The sequence below is a fragment of the Hemitrygon akajei genome, chromosome 32 (genome assembly GCF_048418815.1).
Source record: "Hemitrygon akajei chromosome 32, sHemAka1.3, whole genome shotgun sequence".
NCBI classification, from domain to species: domain Eukaryota; kingdom Metazoa; phylum Chordata; class Chondrichthyes; order Myliobatiformes; family Dasyatidae; genus Hemitrygon; species Hemitrygon akajei.
Window position 1 is genome coordinate 21,150,460 of NC_133155.1, and position 24,065 is coordinate 21,174,524.

The window sequence follows — 24,065 nt, forward strand, 5'->3', positions numbered from 1 at the left end:
AGTTATTTATGCAGCATTGACTTCCGATCTGGTTTTGTTTTTGTTGCTTTATTCTGAAGTAACAGAACAGTAAATTGAGGTCATATTATGAGAACTATGCCAATGAAAGAATGCAGAGCACTCAGAAAATTCTGATAAAACAGTGAATAATATGAACAACATCTCCTGAATCACCAATCATGGCAGACCAATCAAATTATTGTGATATCATTCTGCCTGTAATTATTTCAGCAATTAAAATTTTCCAAAATGAAAAAAAAATCAATTTGTCAAAAGGGAAATAATCACATTTATGTTGAAATTTCAGTAACTCAAGTTTGTTTATTTTTGTCCCTTATCTTCATTACTGCTTTTGCCTGAAAGCCTCAAACTATTTCAGAAATATTGGTTTGTTGTTCAACATTTCACTTAGCTTTAAAGATACATTCCAGATGACAAAATGCTTTAAAAGGCTCCCTGTCCCCCACAACTGCCATTACCTACCTTGCTTCCTACCTCCCAGTGACTCCATGTTTTATTGGGTAATTTTAAACACTTATTTTGGAAAGAGAATAAAAAATTCAAGGAGCATAATGATCATTTATCTATTTCATAATAAAGTGAACATAACACACACGCATAACCGAAGAAGCCTCAAAAAGAACTTAAAACTGTTTAGATTTCTGAGATGAAGCAAGCCTTTGTGAACAATACAACAGATTTGTTCAATAGGTTACTGGAATGTTACCTGGTAAATTAAGAAGGACATTAGTCTTCAGTCAAGATGCAGTTGGTAATAATTTGACTGAGGTACTCAAAAATAATTAAATTCATTTGACTTCAAGTGACCAATCGTTAGGAGATGAATACAGCTCACAGACAGCATCCACATACATGTTCAGCACTGGCAACAAAAGATGAATTTTTGCTCAGTACATTCGATATATATACTTGTGTAATAGTCTCATTTTTATGACTTCTTTGTTGTTAAGAAACAAAACACAAGCCAGTTTTGAAAACAAAAAAAAAGAACTGCTTAGAGCACTGAAGTATTGTTCTGATTTGGGCCAAAGAGCTGGATAATGCATAATAGAATTGCTACAGGGACATTACTGATGTGAATGTCTAATGAGTTTATCAGTCTACTTTCATTATAAATGTCCATTTAGGAATTTCAAATGGGAATCACGAAAACAAAAGCATGAAATGCACCTAAAAATGGGGAGTATGACTTTGAAGAAATACATTAATTTAAAATATATTAAGGATTTTCAATTTATTGGACATCTGTAATGCTAACAAACTTATTTCTTCTACTAAGTGTAAATAATTAGAATCGCAGGGCATCTAATTAATCAATTAGAAAATAACATTATTGAAGTCCAGTAATATTTAATGTATGATTCAGCCTAGGGTGATTCCAAACCACATGTTTGATAATTATCCACATTGACAGTTGACACAGAAAACCACATTGAAAACAAAAATTAATCTGGTTTAAGGTTCTGCCTTGAAGGGAAGGTTGGATGAACATAGAGTAACACTTAGATTTTTGCAAGTTTCTGGATATGGGGCATACTGAATGGCAGTAAAGATAATATATATTTAAATATCTTGAATTCTAATAAATTAGAGCAGATTACATCTCAACACCTGTTTCTCTCTGCTATTGACATAATCATGACATTTCAGCCATTTTACTACTAAAGAAGATTAAAACAAATAACGTTGGAAAGAAGCTACCTCAAGTCTCTGAAGACAAATATAAATTTCTATTCTTTGAAGGAATCTTCCAAATTTCACACTGGAAAATACCACAAGCTAAAGAAATAAGGATGTGCAATGTATTAAGGTTCCTTGCAGAAAAAGACATAAATATTTTCATTACACTTATAGTTCAACATGGACTAGATGGACCGAAGGGCGTGTTTCTGTGCTGTAGTGTTCTATGACTCTATGTCTTACTTTCACAATTAGGTAGATGCTAATTTATACAAAATTGTCATTAAAAAATAAATTGGAAATGGAAATAAAATGGAACATAGAACACTACAGCACAGTAAAGGCCCTTCAACCCATAACATTGTGCCAGACATTCATCCTAAAATCAATGCTTTTCTCACATAGCCTTCCATATTGTTTCATCCATATGCTCATCTCAGAATCTCTTAAATGTCCTTAATGTATCTACCTCTACTCCCACCCTTGAGAGCACATTGCACACACCATTCTCTGTGTAGAAAGCCCACCTTTGACATCGTCCGCTTAACATTCCTCCAATCACCCTCATATGCTCCCTCATATTACCCATTCCTGCCCTGAAAAATGGCACTGGCTGCCTTCTTTGTCTATGCCTCTTATCATCTTATACACTTCTATCAAGTCTCCTCTCATCCTCCTTCAATCTAAAGAGAAAAACCCTAGCTTGCTCCATCTATCATCATGGTGGTGGTGGCATCCGTCAGTCTCAAGAGACCATGGATCTGCGCCTGGAGTTTCTAGGGCGCAGGCCTGGACAGGGTTGTATGGGAGACCGGCAGTTGCCCAAGCTGCAGGCCTTCTCCTCTCCACGCCACCGATGTTGTCCAAGGGAAGGGCACTAGGACCCATGCAGCTTGGCACCGGTGACGTCGCAGAGCAATGTGTTGTTAAGTGCCTTGCTCAAGGACACAAACACGCTGCCTCAGCTGAGGCTCGAACCTTCAGGTTACTAGTCTGATGCCTTGCCCACTAGGCCACGCGCCAACACATTTTTTCATCATGAGACATGCTGTATAAACTAGGCAGCCTCCTGTAAGTCACCTCTGCACCCTCATTAAAGCTTCTACACCTCTCCAAAAATTAGGCCACTAGAACTAGACACAATGTTCCAATTACGGTCTAATGAGAGTTTTACAGAGCTGCATCATTACCTTGTGGCTCTTGAACTCAACCTCCTGACTAATGAAGACCTATAAACCATATGCCTTAACAACCCAATCAACTTATGCAGCAACACTGAAGGATCTATGGACATAGACCACAAAATCCTTCTGCTCTTCCACACTAAGAATCTTGCCATTAACTCTTTACTCTGCCTTCAAGTTTGATCTTCTAAGGTGTACAACATTACATTTTTCCCACATTGAGCTCCATCTGCTACTCCTCAGCCCCGGCCTGCATTCTGTCAATGTCTCATTATCACCTATGACAACCTTCTACACTATGTACAATGCCAACAATCTTCATGTCATCTGCAAACTCAGTACCCCACCTGTTAAGTTTTGTATCTCCAAAGCTTTACACTAATTGAAAGGAAATGACAGGAGACCAAAATGTGGGTCTAACTTTGTTTAGTTACTCTAAGCCAGGCATGCACTTATCACATGATTGCGAGCTATATGTAAATCATATGTATTTTTACACTCAAGTTGAAGTCATTCATGAGAATAATTTTCGAACAATTTTGAAAATCTGCCAACCAATCTGCTCCTCAGTGTTTTTGCTGCTGTGGGGATGGTGTTTATAGATTAATCCAATAGAGTGATTGTTCACTTCCCGTTTCTGACTTCCACCCATATTGGCTCAGTAGATGATCCCTCCATGACATCCTCCCTTTCTGCAGCTGTGATACTGTCCCTGATTCACTAATCCACCCCAAATTTTTCACTGTCACTTTAGAAACATTTAAACCCCAGAACATCCAGCAGCCATTTCTACCCTTGTGACAGCCAAGTCTCTGTAATGATCACAACATTACAGTTCTACGTACTGATCTATGCTCTAGATTCATCACCATTATTCCTAATACTTCTCACATTAAAGTAGACACATTGCAATCTATTCAACTGACTGCATTTATGCCCTCTCCACTGCCTCACAGTCGCTCTACATATTGCATTAACGATACACAAATCGTTCCATCTTCTGATCAATCACTCTGGTTCCCATCCCCTTGCCAACCTGATTTAAACCCTCCCCAACAGTTATCACAAACTTCTCAGTGAGGATATTGGTCCCTCTCGAGTTCAGATGTAACCCATTCTTTTTGTTCAATATCATACCTTCCCCACAAGTGCTCCCAATGATCCACAAATCTGAAACCTTGCCTGCTCTACCGATTTTTCAGGCACACATTCATCTGCCATGTCATCCCATTCCTACCCTAACTGGTAACTGCTGATTGGTAGGGTTATTGAATGTAATATGCATCAACATTCTGATCTACATTGAGAGACATGTAACTGTGATTGTCAGTCAAACAGAATACAATTCTTCCTCCAAACAACTTTAGCAAGAAGAAATAGCTTTCAGAATTTAAAAGAAAATGCAACACCTTAATTGCTATCAGTCAAAATAGACCTATTCTCTTTGTAGGATATATCAATTGTAGCTTACAGACAAGTTTATGTAAGACTCACACAGGCTACTGACGTTGCTTACTAATGGATCAATTCAGTTAGAATTGAATTTATTTATTACCTTGAAAGTAGAATAACAAACAACCTTCAGTGCTATGAAGAAAGCTAGAATAGATTGGCATTTATGGAACTTGAAGCAAAATATTAGTCTTAATTTTTCAGGACCTGATTTGCTGGATCACTGTCCATGGTTCTGAATTAGACTGCGCATGAAGAGACTACTCACTGAACCTGTGCACCAAGTAAAACATAAAGATTCAATTGGTGTTTGTCCTTACATGACAAAGGCTTCACATTTAGAACATCCTTGAGAGCAGTCAGTGCTGTCACCTGCTTTCAAGTTTCCCCAGTACCTCGAGGCATTCAACATGTATCAAAGTTGGAATAGTAATTTTCAAAATTTGAATTAAGGAAAAAAATCCTCAAAATTAATTGAAACACAAAAGAATAAAATGAAAATACAATGAAAAAATATCTTAAATTTGCCTTCTGCTTTGCTTCTTAACTTTCAGATTGAAAATTCTATAAGAAAATCGTTCGGATCTCAGTGCCAGAACCAGTCTGGCTGGTTTTAGGATCTGAGAGGCAATTCCCCCATTGCAATGTTAAGGGATCCCAACCAGACTGAGATCTACCAATGGGCTTCATGTGCCCCCTGTGAGAGGAGTAGCACCATCACACAGAGGCCCCAATCTCTCAGTGAGTGTAAGGAAGTACATGAATTAAAACTAGATAGATGAACAGTGTTGAATGCCCGCAGACCTGCTGGCCATCTCCAGTGTGATTTGTGTACTAGAGACAACAGATTCTGCTGTAGTTCGAGTCTGGCACAGCACTAATGCAAATGACAATTCCTTTCCTTCCATAGATGCTGTTCAGCCCAATCAGATCCTCCAGCAGAGTGACTTAATGATCAGCTTTGCCACATACTGGTCATCCTGAACTGGCAAGTGGATTTGCAGCATTCAGTGGAATCTGTACCAATGTCCATTTCATGCAGCAGATGTGCACATTTCAAGTGAAATTATACATCCTCCTATAATCTGTGCACCATTGCAATAGTATTGAGAGCTCATAAAATGCACTGCAATTACACATCACGAGTGTTCCAAATGGACCTCCCAGATATTGAGTCTGTGCTACCTGGTCTGTCAGGAGCAGAAGGCACAAGAGAATCTGACCAGCTACAGGTTCCTTTCAAAGTCAGACAAACTAGACCTGGAAATGGATCACCTGCCTCTTCTGCCTCAGAAGGCAGTGGAGGACAATTCTCTGGATACTTTTCAGAAAGTGTTAGATAGAGCTCTTAAAGATAGCAGAGTCGAGGGATACGGGGAGGAGGCAGGAATGGGGTACTGATTGTGGATGATCAGCCATGATCACATTGAATGGCGGTGCTGGCTCGAAAGGCCGAATGGCCTACTCCTGCACCTACTGTCTATTGTCTTCCATGGAACTCCCTTTGCGGTAGTACTGTGAGAGTACTTTCAACAAAAAGACTGTAGAAGTTCGAGAAGGTGGCTCATCATTTTCTCAATGACCAATAACCACTTAACTAACACCAATGATCTATCCAGCCTATGAATTCATCATTAAAAATCAGCACATCTGCTGTTCAAGCCAAGGATCTTAATTTCCTACTCTTATACTGTGGCACGTGGCCAAGTGGTTAAGGTGTTGGACTAGCGACCTGAAGGTTGTGAGTTTGAACCCCAGCCAAGGCAGTTTGTAGTGTCCTTGAGCAAGGCACTTAACCACACATTGCTCCAGTCCACCCAGCTGAAAATGGGTACCGGCAAAATGCCGCGGGTTAACCTCATGATAGACTGGCATCCTATTGGGGGGGGGGGGGGGTCTCGTATTTTCAGTCGCTTCATGCCGCGGAAACTGGCTTAAGTACCGGGCTGATGAGCCTATAATGCTCAGGACAGACTTTAACTTACACTGTAAAGCAGTCCAATTTAATATCTCAGATTCAGATTCAAATTTATATTTATTTATCATGTCTACAACAAAACATACAGTGAAATGTATCATTTGTGCTAACATGCAACACACCCAAGCATGTGCTGGGGGCTGCTCACAATGTGGATTATTTTGACCATGTTCCATTGTATTCCACTTCTGCAAGGCAGTCATTGTTAAGCAATGGAAAGATTATTTGCTTTTACACCCTGTGTTGTGTTTGAATTGTGAATTATTGATGAAGGGTAGATCTTTTAATGTTTCTACTGAAATGCAGAGTTTCATTTTGTTTGTTCTCTCACCAATAATATTTACTGAGAACTAATTTTCAAGGAACAGCAGTTAATCCTCAGCCCTGCTCCTTTTAAATATTTTATTTTATTATCTTTTAGTAACAATGATGAATTTAATTTAAATAACTTGTATCTATCAATGTGAACTGAACATGACTGCACCGTCTCAATGACTCGTGGTCTGGTGTTTTATATTCGGTGATTTTCGCTCTTTTTTTGCCACCTGCCTGATTTGTTCCTTCTTTTCTGTGCTCGAGGTTTGATGTTTTTCTTTGAAAGTGTTTCACGGTTTTCATTCTTTGTTTCGTGGTTGTCTGTGGGGTAGACAAATCTCTGGCATGTGTACTGCATACATACTTTGATAATAAATGTACTTTGAACCTTGAAGTAGCACCCTGATCTCAGCCTTTAAGCATATCCTCATTGTGGGTTTCTTCCAATATGAAGCTTCAAGCTTGGGTAACCAACACTGATTTGTTAGATTAATGTGAATCAGTTTATTCATTTGTTAGTGATCCTTCCCATAGCCTCATTAATACTTCCTTTATCTCTCTGCCTTGACAGATCATATTGTTCAATCTTATTATTTATTATTTTTTTATTTCCACTTGCCTTTGTTTATTGCTTCCCTTGATGCTATTGCAATTACTTTCAATGGGAATAAACTTAAGCCTCAAATTCTACTTCCAGCATTATCCTTTCCCATTCATCTTGTTGAAAATCAACATGTCTCCTGTATAATCCAAACCGAAAACCTGAAACATCCTATCTATTCTGAACATCAAAGCCATTAAAGCACCAGAGGAGACAATTTGATCCATCTAGTCTATGGTGTATCTTGGTAGAATAATCACATCCAGTCCTGATGAAAGGAATCAGCCTGACGTTTTGACTACTTACTTATTTCTAGGGATCTTGGCTGACCTGCTAAGTTCCTCCAGCAATTTGTGTGTGTGTTGATCTGCAGAATCTTTTGTGTTTACTGTTTTCCACTTCCTTTTTCTCCATAGCCTTGCAAGCTATTCTTTCTTATTGGCTATTCAAATTCCTTTTGATAACATTAGTTATTTCTATTACCCCTTCAGGCAGTACATTTCTGAACAGAACAATCTGGGCACAAAAATTTGCTTTCATCCCCCTTGCATTTCTTAATTAAATTTGGAAACTGGCGTCTCCTGGTCCTTGAACCATCAAGCTATCAAAGTATTCTGACAGCTGCTCTCAATGCAACATTTCTAAAGCAGATGTAATCTCCCTCACACCTCTTAACCTTTGAACATCTCTTCTAACCTTTTGGCTAAATCTGCTCATCCCTGCAAATATATTGGTAAACTTTTTTTTTCACATTTTTGTCCAATCTGTGACTATGTCAGAGCAAAGGTTTCCAACTTTTTTAATGCTACCACTCTCCCACCATTAACCGAGGGGTCCATGGACCTTGGGTTGGAACCCTTATGTTAGAGGTTTTAATTTTCCCTCATTTTGGTTGGGCATCCTGTGCAAGCACTATCCAATAATTTTAAAATACTTGTGTACCAATGACATTATAATGGAGATTAAATGGATCTCAACGATTCATATTGTACTTTAGTAAAACTGATCTAGGTCTTGCTTGCTGAATGATTGCAGAATTTCTTTTCATTTTTTTTTCAGCTCCTGAAATATTTTGATTACTGTTGCACATGTCTATTTATTTTTCCTTCTCTCACTCTTAATTCACCCTATATTTTTGCTTTAGCGTCCTCCAGTTAAAATTGACCATAATTCTTAACTCAGTCCTCAAAATCGTCAATTGGGTCCTAATGAGTTTCTTTTATCCAAATTTAATTACTAACTTCAGAGAGTCAGCGGGATTGCTATTTATGGCAATAAACATTCATTACAATCTCACAGCTTCCATTTTGATGATTATTTTGTTCTCACTATCATCCCAAATAAAAAATACACAAAAATTAGTTTCAAATCGGAATATGCAAAGATGAAACTAACCTCAAATTATTTTAACTCTTTCCACAATCTTTCTCCCTCATTTTCATATTTTTCTATGCAATGCAATCCTAGCTTGAGACAGAGCAGATAAATGATCCTGAACACATGGACATGCTCAATTTTAGCACTGCTTATTTATTTTTTAAATATGTATTTCCATTGTAACTTACAGTAACTTTTATTATGCATTGCACTGGACTGCTGCCAAAAATACAAGCTTCATGATCATAATCCCTAGTTCCGATTCTAACAATAGTAAGCATTGGCATCAAAAGCTAAATCTATTCACAAAATGTGAATGTCAGCACTAACACCAGCATTTACTACTATGCCTAATTCCCCTTTAACTAAGGAGACATGTCAGGGTCAACCATAGTAATCTGCTGACAGTGATAGTTCAGACCAGATGAGGGGAGAAGATTTCCTTCCCTGAAGGGCAATAGTGAACCAAATGAGTTTGTGCAACATGTTTCACGACTTGTTACCAAAACCTTCTTTTCCAACTCAACTTTTGTTTAATTACTTGAACTTAAATTCCCCAGCAGACATGGTTGATTCAATCTCATGTTCTTGGAGCAACATTCAACAATTCTAGCTGCTTGGCTTAATTATGAGGCCACTGTGTTCATGACCTGCCATTTGGATTATTTTCCATTTTTAGTCACAATAATTTGATAACTACCATTCATTTGATGTTTCTTCCTCAACTTTACCAGCTCCTCCCCAGCCAGAAATGAATGGCAAGCCCAGACAAACGTGAGGGAGTTAGGGGCTAACAACTGTGTTCTAGTAATCTATGTTCATGGTGCAACAAGGTATCACCATTAGGGTCAATTTCAGTAATCAGTTGTAGAATAAAGAGCCACATATTATAATCAATTGCACAGGCTATTAATTTAACTTATAACAAATTCTAACTTCCCTTTCTCTGAAAGGCAAATTGGCCAACATCCATTATTTCAAGTCTTTGCACAGCTCATAACCCACGTAGAAGTGGGGTGGCACGGTAGCGTAGTAGTTAGCACAACACCTTACCATACAGGAGACCCCGGTTCAATTCCTACCGCTGCCTGTAAGGAGCTTGTACTTTCTCCCTGTACTCCTCCAGGTACTCCAATTTCCTCCCACAGTCCAAAGGTGTACCGAATGGTAGGTTAATTGGTCATTGTAAATTGTCCCGTGATTAGGCTCAGATTAAATTGGGGGATTACTGGGTGTCATGGCTCGAAGCGCTATAAGGGTCTATTCCACACTGTATATCACTAAAAAATAGTTTTCAACCCAAGTGAAATGAAAGCACACGACCACCTACCAACACACCTTGGAAGAGGCGAACTCCACACACGCCGTCTACCTCCAAGGCAGGTAATCCAAGATACGCCTTCCAGTCTATATCCTGGGAAACAGGAGAAAGCAAGAGTATCTCCAACACCAAATCGAAGACCACTTCTGCTGCTGAAAGGTGGGATACCAGGATCATCGCAAGGCTCCAAATCATGTTCTAGATAAAACAGAACATAGTGATTGTGTTAAGGAAGAGCAAGAATGCTGGTCTTATAGCGCATGAAAGAGTGAGCAAAGTAACACATTGGTTGGCACAATATCACAGCTGGCATAGATACTATCGCATAGCACCAGAGCAAACCCAGCTCTGGGTACTATCGGCATGAAATTTACTGTTTCTCTTTGACCATATTCCTTCATCAGAAAACCATAAGATATAGGAGCCTAATTAGGCCATTCAGCCCATTGAGTCTGCTCTGCCATTCCATCATGGCTGATCCCGAATCCCACTCAACCCCCTACACCTGCCTTCTCACCATAACCTTTGAAGCCCTGACCGATCAGGAAACTATCAGCTCTCGCTTTACGTGTACTCACGGTCTTTGCCTCCGCAGCTGTCTGTGGCAGAGCATTCCAGAGATCCACTAGCTGAAAAACTTCATCCTGTGGACATACAGGTTAGGCAGCAATTTTACTGCTGTAAACTGCAAAGTGTGTAGCGTTGGGTTCTGGGAGAGAGTTGGTGAGAATTGGGAAGAATAAAAGTGGGATTGATGTCGGACAGTGAGTGGCGGGGTGGAGATATATCTCTATCAAAGGATGTGTAATATGTTCCTTCCCTCTGCTAGTCTGCAGGTCACCCTTGGGCAAGGTGTAAGCACCTGCTTAGCCCTGTGTAGCCATGGGATCAGGTGGCGGATGGACATATGATCAGAATCAGGTTTATTATCACCGGCATGTGACGTGAAAGTTGTTAACTTAGCAACAGCAGTTCAATGCAAAACATAATCTAGCGGAGAGAGAGAGAAAAAAATAAAACATAATAAACAAACAAGTAAATCAATTATGTATATTGAATAGATTTAAAAATGTGCAAAAACAGAAATACTGTAAATTTTAAAAAGTGAGGTAGTGTCCAAGGGTTCAATCTCCATTTAGGAATCAGATGGTACAGGGGAAGAAGCTGTTCCTGAATCGCTGAGTGTGTGCCTTCAGGCTTCTGTACCTCCTACCTGATGGTAACAGTGAGAAAGGGGCATGCCCTGGGTGCTGGTGGCCCTTAATAATGGATGCTGACTTTCTGAGACACCACTCCCTGAAGATGTCCTGGGTACTTTGTAGACTAGTACCCAAGATGGAGCTGACTTGATTTACAACCTTCTGCAGCTTCTTTCAGTCCCGTGCAGTAGCAGCCCCCCCACCCATACTAAACTGTGATGCAGCCTGTCAGAATCCTCTCCATGGTACAACTATAGAAGTTTTTGAGTGTATTAGTTAAAATGCCAAATCTCTTCAAACTCCTAATAAAGTATAGCTGTTGTCTTGCCTTCTTTATTACTACATGGATATGTTGGGACCAGGATAGATCCTCAGCGATCTCGACACCCAGAGACTTGAAGCTGCTCACTCTCTCTCTACTTCTGATCCCTCTATGAGGATTGGTATGTGTTCCTTCATCTTACCCTTCTGGTTTATATCAGAAGTCCTGGTTATGCGACCACTGATCCCAGGCCGACAACCTTTGAAGAGTATGGATCATGGCTAGGGTCACCCAACTTGTAAAGACACTGCCCAGAAGAAAGCAATGGCAAAGCACTTCTGACTCTATTGCTAATGGTGAATGCTCATTAATAAACTAGAAATGGGAACAACAATGGGAGGTTATACATGGGTAAGTGTTATCCTTTAATTTTAACATCAAGTTATTCTAGGGAAGAAAGAAAAAACAACATGTTTGATCAGAGATTAAGGGAGCTAGGGCTTTACTCTTTGAAGAGAAGGAGGATGAGAGGAGACATGATAGAGCTGTACAAGATATTAAGAGGAATAGACAGAGTGGACAGCCAGTGCCTCTTCCCCAGGGCAAAACTGCTCAGTACAAGAGGACGTGGCTTTAAGGTAAGGGGAAGGAAGTTCAAGGGGGATATTAGAGGAAGGTTTTTCACTCAGAGAGTGGTTGGTGCGTGGAATGCACTGCCTGAGTCAGTGGTGGAGGCAGATATACTAGTGAAATTTAAGAGACTACTAGACAGGTATGTGGAGGAATTTAAGGTGGGGGGTTATATGGGAGGCAGGGTTTGAGGATTGGCACAGCATAGTGGGCCGAAGGACCTGTAATGTGCTGTACTATTCTATGTTCTATGTTTACAAAAGAAAGCTGACATTAACAGGAAATTCTCATCTTATCTTTCCACTTTTAGTATTTGCATTCAGGATCTTCAAAGAATACTGCATGAAATGAGTATCAGTTGAGCCTTTTGGCAAAGGGCCCACAAAATCAGCTTGAAAGAGTACAGAGAAAATTTACAAGGCTGTTCCTGGAACAGAAGGACTTGAGTTACAAGGAAAGGATGAGTAATTCTGGACATTTTGTTTTAACCTGATGCACAGGACTCGGACGGAAATCTGATAGAGGTATACAAAATTAAATGAGAGGTTTAAATAGGATAGGGTTTAGAAAATGCAAGCAAACTTTTTGCACTGAGGTGGGAGAAGACTAGAACTAAAGGTCATAGGTTAAGGGTCAAAGGTAAAACTTTAAGGGGAACCTGAGGGGAGGAGCTTCTTCACTCAGAGGGCAGTGCAAGTGTGAAATGAGCTGCCAGCAGAAGTGGTGGATGTGGGTTAGACTGTAATATAGAAGAGAAGTTTGGGTAAATACATGAGTGAGAGAGGTACGGTTCAGGTGCGGATGATGGGGCCAGACAGATTAACAGATCAGCATGGACTAGATGGGCCAAAATGTCTGGTTCTATGTTATAGTGTTCTATGGATCGCTAACCCTAAAACAGAGCTGCATAACTTGGTCCAGATTAGCAATCTGTCACAGGGACGTGATGGTGGAACGAACCCAAGTGCTGAACACGGGCGCAGAAGCCGAGTCGGGAGGCGTTACGGTCGTAGTGAGCGTGGAATTGGTGCCAAGGGAGTCTTTACCCAGAGTCTTGGTCTTAATGGAGAATTCAGGAATGATGCTAGACTTAGAACTCATAGTCCTAAGAACCATGGAATGAAGTTACTCATACACGAGTCAACCAAACAAACTGGCAGCTCCTTGTTGTGGTCATGGGGTTCTTATACTGCATTTGCTGATGGAAAGCAGGTGTCTGTAGTTAGTGGAACCTGAGAACAATTGGAACTAAACGATGTGATGGAGGCCCAATTCCTGATGAAAATAACCAGGTGGGCGATTACCAGAAAGGATCATGACACAATCTTACTATTAAGACTGAATGCTTTAAATGTTCAGAGATACAGGGCAGGAGTAACAGCACATTCTGGAGCAAGTTTGAAAGTTCTTCTGACATTGGTCTTGAAAACATTTTTGAAAAGACAGAGAGAGCTTTGTTCTGTGGGCTGGGCACAGATTTGACTGCAATGATGTTTTAAAAAAAAGGCTCCTGAAGGGTTCTTGAAAATAGATAACTCCAAAATTTTTTCACTTATAATTAAAATAATGCACAGAAATGTTGTCATAAATGCAGAAAAGGTATGTAGATATTATCACTTATATCATGTTCCTAATGAGTGCTGTAATTTAAGAATCCCTAAAAATATCACAAAACTACCAAGTGAATTTTTAAAACTGTTGCATTTGTTTTTTTCATCTTGATCACTGCATTCATGTGGGGACTGCAAGGTTCCTGTTGCCAGCTGTCTGCAGAGATTACAGATAGTGCCACCCTCCTACTTCTCATTTTTTTATGACATGAAAGGAAGCCATCTACTCATTGAGTCTATAGCAGCACACACAGCATTCTCAAGTAGTTTCATGATCCCACTCATTTCCCCTGCAGTCTGTTTTCCTTTATATACCCATCAACTTCCCCACTTCTTTTGCAACCCATCTGCACCAAGGGCAATCTATAATGGGCAACTAACCAACCTACTGGCACATCTTTGGGAAGCGGGAGGAGAGTGCAGCATAGAAGGGATGCCCGACTGGTCTCAGGGAGAGTGAGCAAAATGCACACCGAGAGTATCCAATGGCTGAACCAAATCCCATTTACCGGAGCTGTGTCAAAACAATTTCAGCTATTGCACCACTCATCTGCAGTGATGGAAAGCAAATCCTGCTCCTAAAGAACTTTCTCCCCAGCAGAAAGAGTACTACAGCTTTAAAAGCCTTCAGCAGAGGAGAAGTGAAACACAGAGATGGGGTCATAGATTTTTATCAAGAGTGGTGACACACCCATGATCAAGCTTATAGACTGAGTGGCTCCTCCTGACACCAGGCATAATTGCATTGTTCAAGCATGATACAGACATTCTTCAATGAACAGCAGAGCTCTAACAATAATGTTGTCAATGTGTAAGAGCCACCATGTATCTGTTCTCCATCTGCATTGTATTCTGTGTTGTGTATTTACTACGGTAACTAGTCACGTGAAGGGAATGTTACATATTCTTGCTTATTTCATTGCATTTTGTAGCTTGGGGCAAGTGAAGGTTGCATCTTTTGCTGATTGCTGAGATAATGCTTAATAATGCTTGCTAATTGTAATAAAGGATCAAATAAAGGGCTTGACTTTTGGAGAAATCATTGGAGATATGGATGCATCACGCAAGTGTAACAGTCCGTACAGTCACAGGCAAGTGGCAATTGGCTTGTTTTGATTTTGGATTAGTTTTGCCGCTACACAGTGTATACAGCAATGAAAGCTCAGGAATTCAGGTGCAGACAGGAACACAATGATATCCATTTGGAAAACTACAACTCACATGCTTCACTTGGATTTACAGGCATAGCTTGCTATTCTTTCAATTTCTGTCAGTAAGACATTGAAGGCCATGTGAGAAGAAGATTCTATCATTTGTACAAATGGAACTAGAAAAAATGTTAGCTGTGTTGAGGTGAATTGTACCATGAAATAATCTGTTGAGTTTCCTGAGGAGCAGGACTTACACTGTTCTTATATATTTTTCATATACCTTTCATACGTCAGAGGAATGATACCTACCATATTAATTTTATCCATAATTTGCACATTCAAAATAAATGCAAACAGTTTCAATTTATAGGTATGAGTCCAACAAGTAGTGGGATTCAATAAGCAGGCACTGCCTGAACTTCTGAAAAAACTAGTATGCCTGCTATGGAAACACCAATGCCCTTCAACGGGAAATCCTACAATTAGTAGTGCATACAGCCCAGTCCATTACGGATAAAGCCCTTCCCAACTTTGAGCACATCTACTTGGAGTGCAGTCACAGGAAATCAGCATTTGTCACCAAGGACTGCCAGCTTCCAGTCATGCTCTCTTCTTGATACTGCCATGAAAACAAGGTACAGGAACCTCACTCCCAGGTTCAGGAACAGTTATTCCCTCTCAACCATCAGGCTCTTGAACCAGAGTGGAAAACTTCACTCAGCTTCACTTGGCCCATCACTGAACTGTTCTCACAACCGATGGACTCACTTTCAAGGACTCTTCTTCTCATGTCCTCAATATTTATTGCTTATTTATTATTTTTTTTCTTTTGTATCTGCACAGTTTATTGTCTTTTGCACATTGGTTGTTTGCCTGTCCTGTTGGGCGCAGTCTTTCATTGATTCTATTGTGTTTCTTAGGTTTACTATGTATGCCCACAAGAAAACAAGTCCCAGGGTTGTTAATGGTGACATATACGTACTTTGATAATAAATTACTTTGAACCTTGCATTGGTTTGTCCCAGCAAACTCCAACGTATTCACATGAAGGAAAGAGAAGTACATCGTACCTGTAAAGGTTATGTTGAACCCCTCGTACGACATGGAGAAATCTGAAATGAATCGGATCTGTGTCGTGTAATTTCCAAAGAGTCCAGCACTGACTGACGTTGGCAGGTTAGATCCCGAGAGTCTTTTCAAAGGTTGGGAAAAACTTCCATTCTCAGTGATCAGCAAATAATCATGTGGACTCTCCAAGTGAAATGTATGGAATGTGAACTGGATTCCTGGAAACATATTTCCCAATTAAAAACAAAGGTCATGTTGGGCATTTAATTCACATAAAATATTGAACAAAATATGCAGTGGCAAACACTGATAGACTGGTAGTCAAATATAAGATCAGATTTGAATATTAAAATGCTTACTTTCCACCAAATCCTACAGAAGTATGAATGAAAATGGCTAATAAATCTTCACACAAGGGAGATCAGAAGCCATGTGACAAATAGTCAACCATTTTAGAATTTGGTTCTGAGTCACAGTGTATTAAAAAAGGGAGTTTAATTCTAACAATTACAATGAATACTGATAATACATTGGTTGACTGAAATTTACCAGAGCATTTGTTGCAGAATATTAAAGGTGAACTGATTATAAGGCTACATCATCAGGTAGAAGGGATCATAGAACCCGAAATTCATGAGAAAATCCTTAAAATTACTCTCAATCTCATAGTCTGTGCATTTAGTCTGTTTTGAAGCAATTTCTTTGATCTTTTGCAACTGGCAGAAATCGATCACTCCTTCACATCATTGATGTACAATGCCTTTTAGTTGCACTGAAGGTGTAATGATTAACACATCGTCTGTCAAATTATGATAGCCAATTAATAAGAAATAATGCCGACAGAAGATGAGAATAATGAGAATTGCTTTTCAACTTTCAAAGCTGAATTAGTAGATAATAATGAGTGTGAGAAATATTAAACACGTGAATATATTTGATACATTCATATATAGTTATAATGCTGCAGTTTACTGATGTATGAATCCTGTATTATCACACACAGTGCAGCACCATCCAGGATGATTAATAAGCCATTCAAAGAATTTTTAAATGTTAACCAAGCACACTCCTTTGGGTGTTATCAATGGCGGCAGGCAGCTTCTTTTCTAAAATAATCACTGTTTCAGACGGGTTGACGTTCAAAATTAACAGAGATTCTCACAAACACGAGAAGGCTGATGGTCAAAATGACACCCAAATGGTGACAATGATCCTGTCCATAACAAAATGTAGATCTCTTTCCTGACCCCTTTCTCAACTGCCAGGCAATTAAAGTCATAACTTAGAATCCATTTTCCTCAACTGATAAACAGTTCAGTGAATAAACAACTTAATCAAAGTAAATTATGCAGCACAGCTCAGAAAGCAGAAGTGAATAAGGATTGTGGACTTTGGGTTCATGTTTTCTAAGCATCATCTAATCAGGGGGCCTTTACAAGTTATCTGTACTATGAAAAAATGATCACGTTCCTGAATGCTTGTGATATTGGATGAGGCCGCTGATATATTTCAGGCTCTTGCAAATATTTTTAATTATTTCTCATTGTGTGCTGGTACAAAGGACATTCATTTTATTTATTAATTTAATTCATTCCCGACAGTGGATGAGTGATGAAATCCTGATATGCAGCCAACACATCAATAAGCTACAATTGCATTTTAGTTAATAGGGTCAGTTCTATCCCTGATTGCATTACACTATAAATGAACTTGTGGAGAATATTTCAATGCCAGTTTACTGGACCATATTTAAAAATAATTTGTCCTAGATTGGCATCTTTTATCTAGCAGAGTGTGAAGGATGGAACAGCCAGGCCTTAGTATACGGCCATGTTGTCATAGGTTTATAGGCAATTCAACACAGAAACAGGCTCTTCAGTTTATCATGTCATCATATAGCTGACCATTGTACCTATCTATAATCATCCCACTTACCTTCAATTCATTCATAGCATTCCAAGTCTTAACACTTATAATGCTTGGCTAGAAACTTCCAAAATGCTGTGAAAGTACCTTCTTCTCAGCACATTCTAGATTCCACCCACTCTCGTGTGGGAAAAAATTCCCTCAGACTCCCTCGAATCCTTCTAACTTTCATCTTATAGCCTTTGCTTTAGGCATACTCACCAAGGAAAAAATCTCGCCCCCTCATGATTTTGGATAATTGTACTAGTCACGCTTCAACCTCTTTCTCTCCAGGAAAACAACCGCAACCTTGCCTAATGGGGTTGTAGTTCAGTGGAAAATTGCACGCTTTGCATGGAAGAAGTCCTGGGTTCGATCTCTGGCATCTCTGTGCTGGTGAGCTTGAATATTTCACTGGGTATATTTAAAGTGTAGTTTGATAGGTTCTTGATTCATAAAGGCTTTCTGGGAGAATGCAGGAGGAACGGATTGAGAGGGCAGTGATCGAATGGCAGTGCAGACTGGATGAGCTGACTGGCCTAATTATGCTCCTTAATATGCTTTGTGTGACACTGTTACAGCTTGAGATGATTCAGAGTTCTGTAAGTAGTCTGTACATCCTCCCTGTGGAATGGATGGGTTTTCCCTGGGTGCTCCAGTTTCCTCCTACAAAGGGTAGGTTAATTGATCTCTATAAATTATCCCGTGATTAGGTCAGGGTTAATCGGGTTTGTCAGTGGTTGCTGGAGTAGTGTGGCTGGAAAGGCTGGAAGGCTTATTCTGCACAGAATGTCGCTAAATAAAACATCTAATTACTCCTTATAACTGACAGACCCCAAACTAACCAACATCCTTTGAATCTGCTCCGTATCCTTTCAAATGCAATCACATCGATCTTCCTCAGCCCTTTCCCAAAGTTACTTCTGTAACACCTAAATGCCAGAACTGAATGCAACTTACTTTAAAATATTTATCCAGTTGCTAAAGTGCAATATAAAATAAAGTAAATCACTTTAAGATGCAGGATTTGTGCAAGTTTTGTTTTAAAGATGATCAGGAACTATTTAAAGATAATCTAATGTACAGAGTCATTTAATTCTTTGGAAGTCATTTAAAAGTACTTGCTTTATTTCAAAGCTTTGCATATAAGTTGGAAAATAAACATGATTTCCCCACAGCAGAGAATTGTATCTCCACATATTTGGATGTTATTGATATCCTAGAGATCTACCAGAACTGGAGGCTGTTGAAGCAAATTGTTTCTGTCTGTAAAATGTTTTGAATTATAATAAAAGTACATGCAAAACATACAATGAGTTGTTTATGGAGCCCGTAACAGTTACTCTGCTGTCCTTGATTTCCTCATTAACTAGATTGTCAATCAGAAAAGAAGCTATGCTTCAATCAGGGATTACTTGGCAATAACAGTTATTTTTGCCATTTTTCTTAGCTGATGTGTCAAAATAATAAACATAATCGCTAGCAGATCATTGAAGCGCTTAATTTTTAATGTGTTTTGTATGGTGTACATCTCTATACACCTGTTAAATAGAAGTAATTTCACTGACTGCAGTCAAGGGTGGCATAAGCAATGTACTTTTTAGACTAACCAATCTTCTTTAAATAATATGTATTGCTGGTGGCGGGGTGGAGATATGTCTGTACCAAAGGAGGTATAAGGCACTCCTTCCCTCTGCTAGCCTGCAGGTCACCCTTGGGCAAGGTGTAGCATCGGCTTAACCTCCTGATTAGGGGCAAGTGAAGTGATGGAAGCAGGTGGTGGATGGTTGTACAAGCGGCTGGTGCATATCAAAATTCCTGGTTATCTGACCATTGATGCCAGGCGGACATCAAGAGTATTGATAATGGCTAGGTTCACCCACCTTGTAGAGACAATGCTAAGAAAAAGGCAATGGCAAACCACTTCTGTAGAAAAATTATGCCAAGAACTATCATGGTCATGGAAAGACCATGATCACCTATGTCATACGACATGGCACATAATGAATGAATGAACAAACAAATGTGGATTGGCCAACAAAACTCACCACCACAGCACAAGGTGTGAGAAGCTGAGTCCAGAAGAATAGATTTGGTCAATTCGTTGGCATACCTATCAGAGTGGTGATTAATACCGACTCCATGTCACCAGGGAGTATGTTGCTGGAGTGAATAGTAATCCTTACTATATAGTCTCGAAGAAGTAGACTCCGTCTGAAGGCTGTAAACAATTACCTAGAGGAACAAAGGTCAATGCATGGCTCTGCCACTTAACTGTAAGTTGTTTGACTAGTTTTGGTTATCTTTACCCGAACAGTTAACAGATCTATCAAGGAGAAGCAGAGCAGTGAAGAAAATGCCACACTATTACAAATTCATTCATTCATTGTTCATGTGCCATGCGGTGTGTCGTGGGCGACCCTGATCTTGACCATGATTGCTTTTGGCAAATTTTTCTCCAGAAGTGGTTTGCCATTGCCTTCTTCTGGGCAGTGTCTTTATAAACCGGGTGTCCCCAGCCATAATCAATATTCTACAGAGATTATCTTCCTGGTGTCAGTGGTTGTATAACCAGGACTTTTGATAACTATTACAATGGCAGCCTTAAAGATTGAATGTAAGAAAGCCAGTACCTCTGCCAAGAAATCTGTAAATAGGGGCCAGTCCCATGTGACAGTAGGACTGCATGACTGATCTCTTATCCCCAGGACTACAGACCAGTACCATAATGATATCAGGTAGAGTATATCCAGAAATACAAAGATAGCATATAGATAAAATCACCTGTCTTCATGTCAGCGCAGCTAAAATAACATACCTATATTAAAGATTGGAAAATGGTGCAGGGGGGGTTTGGTCAGTGCAGCTCTCGTTCCTACCATTCAGTAGGAGAAGGATGATGAGCATGTTGATAGGAAGATAAAGCACAGAGAGGAGTCTCAAGAACAAAAAGCTAAACAGCCTGTTCTTTTGGAAAGGAGCTGGATCGATACCAGACTGTGAATGAGACAAGAGATTATGAGGACATACCGTCAGTTAATCAAAGAGTTCACAAGACACAAATGGTTCCAGCAATGAGAGAACCGTGTCTATAGAGAATAGCTGGCAAAGGGTTCAGATAGAAAAGATGTGAGACGGATAAAATGCAGGACCTTTTCCTGACCCTTGGGGATCGGAATGAAACAAGCAGCATGTTAGCTCAAAAGAGATCAATAGCAGCCTATGCTGTGCATAGTCTAATGAAGCAAAGACATTATGGTGACAAATAGTCCCTTTGCAGTCGTGTTTTATCATGCTTTTATCTTCGCTCAGCTGACTTATGATTCACAGGGAAGGTGCTTGCAATGGACACCAAATAGTCAAAAAGTTAATATTGTTACAACACACGCAAAATGCTGGTGGAACACAGTAGGCCAGGCAGCATCTATAGGGAGAAGTGCTGTCGATGTTTCGGGCCGAGACCCTTCGTCAGGACTAACTGAAAGGAAAGATAGTAAGAGATTTGAAAGTAGGAGGGGGAGGGGGAAATGCGAAATGATAGGAGAAGACCGGAGGGGGTGGGGTGACGCTGAGAGCCGGAAAGGTGATTGGGAAAAGGGATACAGAGCTGGAAAAGGGAGAGGATCATGGGACAGGAGGCCTAGGGAGAAAGAAAGGTGGGAGGGGAGCACCAGAGGGAGATGGAGAACAGGCAGGGTGATGGGCAGAGAGAGAAAAAGAAAACTAAATATGTCAGGGATGTGGTAAGAAGGGGAGGGGCATTAACGGAAGTTAGAGAAGTCAATGTTCATGCCATCAGGTTGAAGGCTACCCAGCCGGTATATAAGATGTAGTTCCTCCAACCTGAGTGTGGCTTCATCTTGACAGTAGAGGAGGCCATGGATTGACATATCAGAATGGGAATGGGACGTGGAATTAAAATGCGTGGGCACTGGGAGATCCTGCTTTCTCTGGTGGACAGAGCGTAGGTGTTCAGCGAAACGGTCTCCCAGTCTACGTTGGGTCTCACCAATAAATAAAAGGCCACACCGGGAGCACCGGACGCAGTATACCACACCAGCCGACTCACAGGTGACGTGTCACCTCACCTGGAAGGACTGCCTGGGGCCCTGAATGGTGATGAGGGAGGAAGTGTAAGGGCAGGTGTAGCACTTGTTCTGCTTGCAAGGAAAAGTGCCTGGAGGGAGATCAGTGGGAAGGGATGGGGGGAATGAATGGACAAGGGAGTCGCGTAGGGAGCGATCCCTGCAGAAAGCATAAAGAGGGGGGGAGGTAAAGGATCTTCCCACCGATCTCCCTCCAGGCACTTATTCTTGCAAGCAGAACAAGTGCTATACATGCCCTTACACTTCCTCCCTCACCACCATTCAGGGCCCCAGACAGTCCTTCCAGGTGAGGTGACACTTCACCTGTGAGTCGGCTGGTGTGGTATACTGCGTCCGGTGCTCCTGGTGTGGCCTTTTATATATTGGTGAGACCCGACGCAGACTGGGAGACTGTTTCGCTGAACACCTATGCTCTGTCCGCCAGAGAAAACAGGATCTCCCAGTGCCCACACATTTTAATTCCACGTCCCATTCCCATTCTGATATGTCTATCCATGGCCTCCTCTACTGTCAAGATGAAGTCACACTCAGTTTGGAGGAACTACATCTTATATACCGGCTGGGTAGCCTTCAACCTGATGGCATGAACATTGACTTCTCTAACTTCCGTTAATGCCCCTCCTCCTCTTACCCCATCCCTGATATATTTAGTTTTTTTCTCTCTCTCTGCTCATCACTCTGCCTGTTCTTCCATCTCCCTCTGGTGCTCCCCTCCCCCTTTCTTTCTCCCTAGGCCTCCCATCCTATGATCCTTTCTCTTCTCCAGCTCTGTATCCCTTTTGCCAATCACCTGTCTGGCTCTCAGCTTCACCCCACCCCCTCCGGTCTTCTCCTATCATTTCGCATTTCCCCCTCCCCCTCCTACTTTCAAATCTCTTACTATCTTTCCTTTCAGTTAGTCCTGACGAAGGGTCTCGGCCCGAGACGTTGACAGCGCTTCTCCCTATAGATGCTGCCTGGCCTGCTGTGTTCCAGCAGCATTTTGTGTGTGTTGCTTGAATTTCCAGCATCTGCAGATTTCCTCATGTTTGCAAGTTAATATTGTTATTTGGTTCACAAAAACTAATTGTGTTATTTTTGGAAAATGTAAATTAGATTATTAATCTGTAATAATACAGCAGCTAAATCATTGGAATTAATTAGCTTTGTTTTTTTAGTGCCTGTGCTAACCTGTAATTATTTGCATTGTAAATCAGGAATCAATAATTAACCTTTTTCTGGAATGTAACCCATGGACACTGATATATTATTTACAGAGTGATACAGCTTGGGACAGGTTCGTTGATCTACTAAGTCTGCACTGTACATCATAGAGTTATAGAACACTATAGCACAGAAATAGGCCTTTGACCCATCTAGTCCTTGCCAAAGTACTAAGCTGTCTAGACCCATCATCCTGCAGCCAGATCATAGCTCTCCATTCACCTCCCATCCATGTACCTGTCCAAACTTCTCTTAAATGTTGAAATTGAGCCCAAATCCACCATTTCCACTGGCAGCTCATTCCACCAACACCATGCTCTAAGTGAAGTTCCCCCTCATGTTCCCTTTAAACTTTTCATCTTTCACCTTTAACCTATGACCTGTAGCTCTAATCTCAACTAACCTCATTGGAAAAGGCCTGCTTGCATTTACCCCATTTACACCCCTCATAATTTTGTATACATCTCTCAACTCTCCCCTTGTTCTCCTACACTGCAGGGAATAAAGCCCTAGCCTATTCAACCTTTCCCTATAACTCAAATCCTGCCAACAATCTTGGAAATTTTCTCCATTCTCTTTTACACAAATCCTCCACATCATCATCATCACCATTATGTGTTGTGCAGTCTTTAAGCTGAGGAGTTCTAATAAACTCTGCAAAACTTTTGCTTGTCCATTGCTTGATGTAACTCATGCACTGTCGACTGCGATGTTCTCTTCATTAGTTTTTCCTGTCACTGCAAGATGTTTGAGCTTCTCTTTCCTCAATACATGCCCCAGAAACTCCTGATTCTCTGCTTATATCCATCAATTCCTCCCAATTCTACCACCAGCCATGTTGCACATAGGTGAACTGCTACTTAATGTACACTGGGCAGAGTCGGCAGAATTCCTGGCAGAGATCAGCATCCCAGCATGGGTCCATGTCAGAGCAGAGGGTACCGTGACCAGTGGACTAGCGCTAAGGAAAAAGATGAGCACATCTTTGTGAAGTGGGAGGAA

At 40.5% G+C, this 24,065-nt stretch overlaps 1 protein-coding gene across 1 annotated transcript in view; it reads right to left on the reverse strand.

Annotated features, from left to right (window-relative positions):
- Window positions 1-24,065, reverse strand: part of csmd2 (CUB and Sushi multiple domains 2) — an 896,539-nt gene that overhangs the window by 403,385 nt on the left and 469,089 nt on the right. The window contains exons 16-17 of the mRNA XM_073034487.1: window positions 15,852-16,067; window positions 9,939-10,127 (exon numbers count right to left, since the gene is read on the reverse strand). Coding sequence (XP_072890588.1) covers window positions 9,939-10,127; window positions 15,852-16,067 — 405 coding nt within the window. The remainder of the gene's footprint in view (window positions 1-9,938; window positions 10,128-15,851; window positions 16,068-24,065) is intronic.